Source organism: Pollachius pollachius (assembly GCF_949987615.1).
Source record: "Pollachius pollachius genome assembly, chromosome: 18".
NCBI classification, from domain to species: domain Eukaryota; kingdom Metazoa; phylum Chordata; class Actinopteri; order Gadiformes; family Gadidae; genus Pollachius; species Pollachius pollachius.
This window is the reverse complement of record NC_136951.1, coordinates 4,418,358-4,428,374: the sequence shown is the minus strand read 5'-3', so window position 1 is coordinate 4,428,374 and position 10,017 is coordinate 4,418,358. Positions and strand designations below refer to the sequence as shown.

General features: G+C 46.5%; 1 protein-coding gene across 1 annotated transcript; it reads left to right on the top strand.

Annotated features, from left to right (window-relative positions):
- Positions 1 to 2,555: 2,555 nt before the first annotated feature.
- LOC307089303 (N-acetyllactosaminide beta-1,3-N-acetylglucosaminyltransferase 2) lies at positions 2,556 to 5,616 on the top strand. Its single transcript, XM_079755509.1, has 2 exons — positions 2,556 to 2,649; positions 4,259 to 5,616. Exon 2 carries the CDS (start codon positions 4,262 to 4,264, stop codon positions 5,546 to 5,548), a length of 1,287 nt encoding a protein of 428 aa, XP_079611635.1. The 5' UTR covers positions 2,556 to 2,649; positions 4,259 to 4,261; the 3' UTR covers positions 5,549 to 5,616.
- The last annotated feature ends 4,401 nt before the right edge of the window (positions 5,617 to 10,017 follow it).

Below are 10,017 nucleotides of genomic sequence, written 5' to 3'. Positions count from 1 at the left end.
AGGATGTATTTCACTCAGTGAGTCTTTACCTGATCCTTTATTAAGCAGTACACAGGTCAGGATGTATTCCACTTCAGCCTCTGGTCCTCAGCCTCTGGTCCTCAGCCTCTGGTTCCCAGCCTCTGGTCCCCAGCCTCTGGTCCTCAGCCTCTGGTCCTCAGCCTCTGGTCCCCCACTCAGGTCCCCAGCCTCTGGTCCTCAGCCTCTGGTCCTCAGCCTCTGGTCCTCAGCCTCTGGTCCTCAGCCTCTGGTCCTGAGCCTCTGGTCCTCAGCCTCTGGTCCTCAGCCTCTGGTCCTCAGCCTCTGGTCCTGAGCCTCTGGTCCTCAGCCTCTGGTCCTCAGCCTCTGGTCCTCAGCCTCTGGTCCTCAGCCTCTGGTCCTCAGCCTCTGGTCCTGAGCCTCTGGTCCTCAGCCTCTGGTCCTCAGCCTCTGGTCCTCAGCCTCTGGTCCTCAGCCTCTGGTCCTCAGCCTCTGGTCCTGAGCCTCTGGTCCTCAGCCTCAGGTCCTCAGCCTCAGGTCTTGAACAGCTGCCTCTGGTGACTCCACAATGCTTAAGATTCATGTCTTAACCTCTGCACCTTCACGTCTCAGTGGACACATCAGGTTGTAGTATGAAGAGATATTGATAATATTGATTTATTGGTGGGCAATACATTATAACCATGTCAAAGGTGACTCAAAGGTGTTTTGTACTCAGCGTGTTTATGGACGATTATCTTTCTTGGTTGTTGGATTATTGTTTTTTTTGCAACCTTTGAGCTAATGTTTAGCGGTGGCCGAGCCTGTGTGATAAGAGTTCCAAGGAAAGGGATTCAAATGGAAGACCGTAATCAGTTTCTCTATGTTTGAGCAGGCTTATTTTTCTCACCTGTCGTGCTTACACACCTTTGCATGTGAACTCATTAAACTCCCAGTATTTATTTCCGTTTTCCGTCTACTCTAGTCCCAGTTAAACTTGCTCCTGTCTATTTGAGTATTTCCCTGTGTTCCCAATGATATTCAGCCCCGGAGAGCAAGCTCTGGCTGTGTGTGGATGTGTGGAGCTCCTTCTGGACAGCGGGTTTGGTTTGGAAGATCTCTACCGTGGAGCTGGGTGTTAAGCGCCACCCATCTGGCTTTGCAGTGAGCATCCCTTGGATGCTGTGTCACCCATTTGGTTGCTATGATTGGTTATAGTAACAGGGATTCCATATAGAGAAATGCCAAGGGAAAGATGTGTACCTCTCCATAGATCTTGATACCCCAATGTACTCAGCGCAAGAGTTCACAGTATCCGGTCCACTGGGCTTGCCTTCAATCTGGCATGTCTGGGGTAGGAAGGGTCACCTGACCGCACGGTGTCGACTGTCCATCTTGAATAACCCTTTACAGACATATTTCCTGGTACATTTTCCAAATTTCTGTTCCTGTGGAAGTGTAGAACTAGTTTGTAATCACTGATTCAAACCCTTCATTTGGTAGGCTCTGCATCCTTCATTTACACAGCGATCCAATCTCATGATACAATTGAAGGCCACGCTAAATGTCTGCTGCAGAGCCTACCTTACAGTCTATGTGCAGAACATATATTTGGTTAATCAGACTATCCACAGTATCCACAGAGTACAGTAAACAGTATAACAATATTTACCTTAATTCAATTACTTGCCGAAACAATCCTTTAGTCCTCCTATAAAACATACTAATTACCGTTTTGTGATAGTTTGTGTGATAGTAACTGAGGCTGGCCTCTGAAGGAGGAGAAGGTAGGCTGTAGGTAGAAAGATGTCGATCAACTAAATAAAATGCTATGATAGAAAGATGGTTAGGATTGTTGTTTTTAACCCAGGAAACTAAAGACATTAATTTTCCAAGACACTAAACTAAGTTACTCACCTGCATGTCTTTCCGATAACACAATGGTTGATCTAGTATTCTGCCCCCTGGTGTCGTTCAAGGTGATAATGCCTATATTAGGAACACTAAAACGACTCCTGCAGCATTTGCATCTCGTGTTATATTTGCATTATTGGGCAAATACACATAGAAGGCAAACGATACATTGCTTTTTAAACGTTCAACAAAAGGGAAAATAACAATGCCGGCCGACAAAAGAGAAAGGCAAACGATGTTCTATAACATACCAGGGATGACCAAATAAGTGGAATATTATGGAGAGCAAGGCCCATAAAATATAAATATATCCCGGTATGCAAATTACGTTATGACAGTGTGTGTGTGTGTGTGTGTGTTAGTGTGTGTCTGTGCGTGCGTGTTGTGTGTGTGCGCGCGCGCGTGCGTACGTGTGTGTGTGTGTGTGTGTGTGTGTGTGTGTGTGTGTGTGTGTGTGTGTGTGTGTGTGTGTGTGTGTGTGTGTGTGTGTGTGTGTGTTTGTGTGTAAGCGCGTACCTGTTGGCTCGACAACCTGAGGTCGGGAGGGCTGGGAACTATTCTCCGTGGTTATCGCGGATGGAGAATGGTGTGTTAGATACGAATGGATTTACTATTTTAATCTATTTTTGATTCACCTTTATGGATAACAGATCGATGATTGATCATATATAGGGAAGACGTGAGGAATATCGGAAAACATATATATAGGGAATAAATACTTTCACAATATCGGGTTAAAAGTAAGGAAGTGAGAACAAATCTTGCCCTGAAACGTGGGTGAGTTTTCCGATATGTTTGATTAAAGATGTGCTCGCTCTACTTTATTCTAGTGTCTCCAGGTCTGTCGTTTAAAGTGCATCGAAAGAGTGTTTCCAAATCTCTGCTTGACAGATGTGCAACACCTTCCCATGACAACAATGTGTGAAAGAGTCGGTCGATAAATGCGAGTTTGCCAAATGTTTTGAATACATCAATGTAAAGCCTGCCACAGCATGTTCGAACAGGCTTTATGATCCTGATTGTTCAATGAAGTTCCAAGGGTGTGTATCATGTTTCATGTTCGGGACCCCGCTACCTAAATATAAACACATCTAACATTAACTCAATCGATCTAATTATAAATCTAACTATATATCTTACTATAAATATAACTACCAGATTCTTTGATAACTCAACATCAATGAGCTCACTGACCGCGGAGGAATGTGTACATGTATACAGATTGAGTCGATTAAAAACACAAATGTAGTGAGACATAAACGTAATAATATGTAATCCTTGTTGTTGACTGGTATAATTTGAATAAAGCCTATTCACTGAAGCCTCACTGTAATCTCCCGGCCTCTGAAAATGTGTTAACACTTTTATTTACGGCTTTTGACTCTCTGGAAAGAGTCCAAAGAGCAATCTGCAAATTCTCTTTTAACATAACCCATGGTTGGTTGAATTCATCCACCTATGACTTCTATGAATTCATCCTGGATCGCCAGTATACTACAAATAATAAACCATTGCAGATGTATTCCAAGGTAAATCTTATTAGATGCTAAACTCCCTAAAGGTTAGCTCCTAGTTCCGCCCTTGACCACCCCATCGTACATTATTTCCCACTATCGGGAGACCTTGGTTTATATCTTTAACGTTTGTCTTGATGGTGTTTCAGACCCCTGATGCGTCTGTGCAGTGGCGGTTCTACGTCCAGTTACGCCCCGGGCAAGACTTCCTCCAAGCGGGAGGGGGTGGGGGGGGGAGGGTTTGTATCATGACCCTACGGACTTCAGTGGGAGTTTCATTCCGTCTGTGCACGGCACCTTCTCAACGAGCAGGTGTGCGCCTGCAGCCAGAGGGGGCGCCAATATACCAATACCCAACCCAATGTTATGTACTTCATTGAAAACCACTTCGCGGCGCGTTTTTATTTTTTACTGCTCGTGGCGCCCCCCATTTGATTTGGCGCCCCCCACAAATATGGCGCCCCGGGCGGCTGCCTGGTTCGCCCGTGCCTAAAACCGCCTCTGCGTCTGTGGACCCAGGCATAACGAGTCCCGGTGGACGTTGCCAAGGAGACGAACACACAGCTCAGTGTCCCTACCGACACACACACCCAGCTACCTCACATAAACATGTCTTTATTTATAGGAGATGTTAGCGGACAGCCTGACCATGCTGTCTGTATTTATAGGACATGTTAGCCAACCTGTGACACTGTCTTTATTATCTACAAGGGGCCGAATTATGAGGCATTTTTGCGAACAGTATTTTACGAAAAAGTGGATGTTATTATATATGTAATATATCTAAAATATTATATTGAGAAAGAAGTGTGTGTGTGTGTGTGTGTGTGTGTGTGTGTGTGTGTGTGTGTGTGTGTGTGTGTGTGTGCCAGGGTATGGCGCGCTGCAGGGGGAAGCTGCTGTGCATGTGTCTGCTGCCCTGCATGATGACCGGCCACCTCATCATCTACATCCTGGTGTCCATCTTCATCACCCTCTCCTACACCCCGCCCAAGATCTCCCAGCGCTACGTGGCCCCGGGGGCCTCAGACCCGGGCCCCTGGTCCCCCTTTCCCCTCCAGCCCTTCTGGAACCTGCAGCTGGAGCGGGCCCTGTGGAACCGGCTGCAGCACGCCTTGGACCGCCAGCACAACCCCATCCTGAACGCCAACGCCACGAGCTCGGACTTCAACGCCACCCAGCGGGACTGCTGGGCAGGCCTGCCCCCGGACAGCGCGGCCGACCTCCCGGAGCAGGTGCGGGCGTTCGTGGGGTCCATGCACCGGCGGCGGTACCCCCTCATCATCAACCAGCCGAACGTCTGCGGCCCCGGCGGCTCCCTCACCCCCGGCTCCCCCGCCCTCCTCATCGCCGTCAAGTCCCAGGTGGGGAACTTTGAGAACCGCCAGGCCATCCGCGAGACCTGGGGCCGGCGGGGGCGCGTCACCGGCCCCATGGGGAGGGGGGCGTGGGAGGTGCGGACCGTCTTCCTGCTCGGCCGACAGGACGCGGGCAACGGGCCTCACCCGGACCTGGGCCGGCTGCTGGAGCTTGAGAACCGGCAGCACGCCGACATCCTGCAGTGGGACTTCAGGGACACCTTCTTCAACCTCACCCTGAAGGAGCTAATGTTCTGGGGCTGGTTCGAGGAGCACTGCCCCACCGCCACCTTCGTGTTCAAGGGGGACGACGACGTGCTGGTTCGGACCAACCAGCTGCTGGAGTACCTGCAGCACCGGCTGGACGAGCACCTGCTGTGGCGCGGCCTGCGGAACGACAGCGACGCCTCCTTCGACCTGTTCGTCGGGGAGGTCATCAACAACGCCCGGCCCAACCGCGAGCCCAACACCAAGTACTACATCCCCGAGAGCTTCTACACCGGCGTGTACCCGCCCTACGCCGGCGGCGGGGGCGTGGTCTACTCGGGCTCGCTGCTGATGCGTCTGAAGGAGGTGTCGGAGCTGGTGCAGATGTTCCCCATCGACGACGTGTACCTGGGCATGTGCCTGAACCGCCTGGGCGTGGCGCCCAGCCACCACCCCGGCTTCTTCACCTTCGACCTGCCGCGCTCCAAGAGGACTAAGCCGTGCTCCTACAGGTCGGTGCTGCTGGTGCACAAGCGGACGCCCAAGCAGATGCTGCTGCTGTGGCGGGCACTGCGTGGACTCCCAGGGCACTGCTGAGCTGGATTTGATATTCAAATGTAGGGCTGGTGCCTTGCGTCCTCCGAGGCCAAGAGAAGGTAGAGGCTGGAGGGTGTCGGGCTGCGTGTTCAGAGCAGCCGGACAGACACCAGACATGCCGATTCGTTTGACTGAGGTTCAGACACCCCACACTCCTCCCGAGTTGGACCTATTCAGTTGAGCTGCGTCTGAATCGAGATCAACACCGCTCTCTGTCTGCCTTAGTGACACACTTAAGGAATGCTTTGCTGAGCTGCCTGGGCATAAATGTGCACGTTTTAAGATCTCATGCTTGACTCTGCTTCTCTGAATGTTTATGATTTTTTTTTTACCTTCTATGTACATACTCATGTTAATCCACATGTATATATACATAACATTCATACTCCTGTTTATGCATGTTCATAACATACATACTCATGTATAAGTACAGGTTTACACACAAATACATAACATACGTACTCATATGTACATGTTTACACACATACATAAAATACCTTCTCATGCATATGTATATATATATATATATATATACAGAACATAAAAAAGGCCTGCTCATATATATGTACATATGTTTATGCACATCTATACATAACACACATAGTTATATGTACATATACATAACAGAAATATACATATACAAAAACATAAACTTAACAGGATTACACCCATACAACTGTTACACCATACAACAGCAAAGTATACCATGAAAGCAGGCCGGGATTCTCCCAGTGCTGCCAATCAACTCCTGAATGATCCATCCCATCCCTGCTACAGAGTCCTGCCATTTTATGATCGTTTATGATACCTGAGCCATTTCAGGTGGTCTTTGAAAGGTTTTCTATTTATACAATGAATGTAAAATGTTATGGGATTAGAAATAACCCCACTGAACTAGGATTTAAACCGTTTGTTGCATCAGTGGCAGAATTTAGAAGGCACCCTTGTTAATGAATTAGATTAGAAGATGGAATAAAATGTTTTTCTTTATGACCATTATCTGTAATCTTGTTTCTTTTTAAGATTGTACACGTTATAATGATTGATGTTGTATGTTAGGTGCCTCACACCGTGGTGTTATACTATACGGACGTGGACCTCAACATTCACTTTGGCAAAGGACGCAGGTTGTGTTTCCAGAAAATGGTCCTGACTCAGCTGTGTTCATTCTTCCGGTACATCACTGCGATACACACTTTGACCACAGGGTGAGGCCGTTCACCAAGAAGTTAGACAAGACGCCATGTAACGGATCCCTTTCTTTAGTAAGGCATCAACACATTGATTGGCATTGTGAATGAACACGGATCTCAATACAACTCAACTAGAGTCTGCAGTGAGAACACCTATGGCCTCTACGAATAGTCAAATCTCCTAACCTTTATGCCTCCTTTCCTTAACCTTTGTGGAAAACGTCATCGGGCCAATTCACATGTGAAAAAAAGATGCTAAACTTGTTTTTTTCATATGTGAATTGGAATTCAAGTGGCCTAAAATATTCCCGTTGGCCATGTGACCATATATATAGGGTTAGCCCTCCGTGGGCGTGTTGCTCCAGTAGATTATGTCCTTCTATGGATCGTCATGAACTCTCCTTTCCTACACAGGTTTTCACAATCTGTACAGCAGATGGCGCTGTGCCATGTAAACACACTGGCTTCATGAAAGCAGAAGGTCAGAGAGGTCTCCTCCCTGCTGTCGGTCAGCACAGACATCATCCCTTCAGCACAACAATCCGAAGTGTCTGGAGGCACACATCCATCCCAGTTGCCTGGCTAATTTGCACAAGGCTGGTGACACCCGGGTAGTTTGTCTCCTGAACTACTGCTGTGTCGCACAGGTTTCTGCTAAGGGCTGCAGGCCATTTCACGATAGTGTTTTGCGTGTCTGTCCTCTGCAGCGGGGTAGGAGCTCTGCTGAGTGTGTACCACTTATGTCCATCTCAGGGCCTGGCTTGTACACCCCTTTGAGGCTGTAGTGTTGGATGTTTGAGGGGTCTCTCCCGTGTGGAACCTGAAAGCACAGGCCCCTGATATGTGTATATATATATATATATATATATATATATATATACATATATATATATATATATATATATACATATACACACAAATATATGTGTGTGTGTGTGTGTGTGTGTGTGTGTGTGTGTGTGTGTGTGTGTGAATTTATATTTACACACAGACACCGCTTCCTTCCTCATCAGTTGTACCAAGGAAAAGCTTATCACTTATGAGTGGCTCTGATCTCTTATGACCCGAATCCCGTATTTACATGAGGACACTTCCTCACTTAGTCTTGTTACAAACGAATCAATCGTCCCCCCTTCTGTTTGTTTAAGATTGCCAAAGTCATACCTTTTGAATATACCATTCTTAGCGGTCTTGAAGTATTGTTCAACTGCCACCAGTATGACCGCTATCAGAGTGGTTGATGCAGCAATTCTCAATCGCACTGCTCGAGCTAGCTTACGAGGTTCTGCTCATTGGTTCAGTTAAGCACTAAATCCTACGATGTGTGACTATATAGGATAGTGGCCGAAAGTATTTGTGGAAAGTTTCGTTTTTTTTAAGTCATACGTATATTAACACGTGGTTAATGGTACAATGAAATGTGTTCTATGAGAAAAACAGGTGTGAGCATTAAGAGCACTAGTCGCAATAACATAGATTATACTTTAAAAGATGTCTCAAATAAAATAAAACACTTTTTGCATGTAAGTATTGCACATTAGATATGCATCAATCTTGGTTCAATAGCAGCATTCATGGTTGACAAATTCTCTTTTGTAGACAGCAGGTAAGCAGATATTCAATATGGATGCCTGGAGGTAAAACCTGTCTTTAAAGGTAGGGGAGCCGATTTGGAGAAACAAGCTAGAGTAAACTAGATTATGAAAGCATCCAACCAAAAATATCCCACCCCTCCCTTCTGGCCTCCCTCCAAAGCCACTCCCCCAAAACATGTTACTAGCACACTAGCTTAATCAATAGGTCTGCTTAGCCTTGTGGAAACTCCGGTCATGTACAATGATTGCACGGGCAGAGTACACGCAGATAGCCCATTAGGTAGGTAAACAGAAAGGTAAGCGATCCAATAATTTAATTCGAGCCGACTGATTGATGACAATATCATCAAGTAATGCTGACATTGGAGCTGTGTTCGGACGCGCAGTCATAAGTAAACAGTGAGTACAGGAGGGGACTGAGCACAGAACCCTGTGGTGCGCTCATGTTTAGGATCAGCAAGGAAGATGTGTGGCTGCCGATTCTCAACACCGGGGTCTACCGGTCGGGAATTCACATATAAAGCTGCAGATTGATTGAAGAGCTTGGCCTGCGATACCGGCCGGCCCCTGTGCTTTGAGGGGGTTGACCATTTAAATGTCCTTCTCCCATTAGCCATTTCAAACATGTCGACTCATGGCGGGCTCTGTGTTGTCCGCATCAAACCAAGCATTAAAGGGGAACTATGCAACTTTGGCCACTTCTTCACTGTTTTATTGGTTTGCGCTCGCATTGAGCTCCCCCTATAGCTTCGGAGGAGATCATTTACAACACTGTCGTAACAACTCGTTGACGACCCTTCCCCATCGACTTCTACGCTAGCCATGTGCATTTGTTTTGAAAGATGCCGGCAAATGCGTGGAGCCGGCATGTCCGAGGTAGATGTTCATAAAGAGTAGACAAGGTTATACATTTTGAAAGGGTGTATGTGTTACAATAAACCCATCCTTTTTTTTAGTTGACGGGGAGATGTTATATCCTAGATTAGAATTGTTTTATCTTTGGTTGTTGAACAGAAAGATCAGTTTAAGAGTGTTGGCCAACATAATACATAAAGATAGCATGAACAATTTGCGCAGCAATCTTACATTTATGTATCTCCTCAAGTACCTCACTTGTGTACGGAATTACAGGGAAATGGATTCAGAGATCGAGACGGTATGCTGTCGCTAGTCCCCGCAGGAGAGTTGTCATAGGCAGATGCTGTGTCTGGAAGATTAGGGACACATTTGCGTTTACGTGTAAATGCCTGCAAATAAACATTGTAAGTAGATATAATTGTATATGGTTTTAAAATGTTTCCATTTTTTTAAATAACAGATGTTTGCACAACCTTTCTTTCATTTGTTCAATAATACACAATTTGGCTAGAAAAATATTTATTTTGGATATTGAAAAAATGCAAGTGACAGTTCTTCATGATTTGTTTTTTGCCTTACGTCTATTGTGTAGCATCTTCTTGAGGGTTCTCTGGATTAGCTCGTGACATTTGTACCCGCACAAGTTCGGATGTGGGTGGTGGCTGACTGTACCGGGGCAGGTAGGCCGAGCCGTGTAGGGTCATCAACCCTCAAGCCTCATAACAATGCTGTTTGCCAACGCTTGTAACTAAGAAAAAATACAAAGCAATCTTTTCACAAACATGTTTACAAACGGGAGACTACACCAAAGGTATAACATGGC

Bases quoted from the DNA above. Each gene is read 5' to 3' on its own strand.
- LOC307089303 (XM_079755509.1), top strand. From the start codon at position 4,262: ATGGCGCGCTGCAGGGGGAAGCTGCTGTGCATGTGTCTGCTGCCCTGC.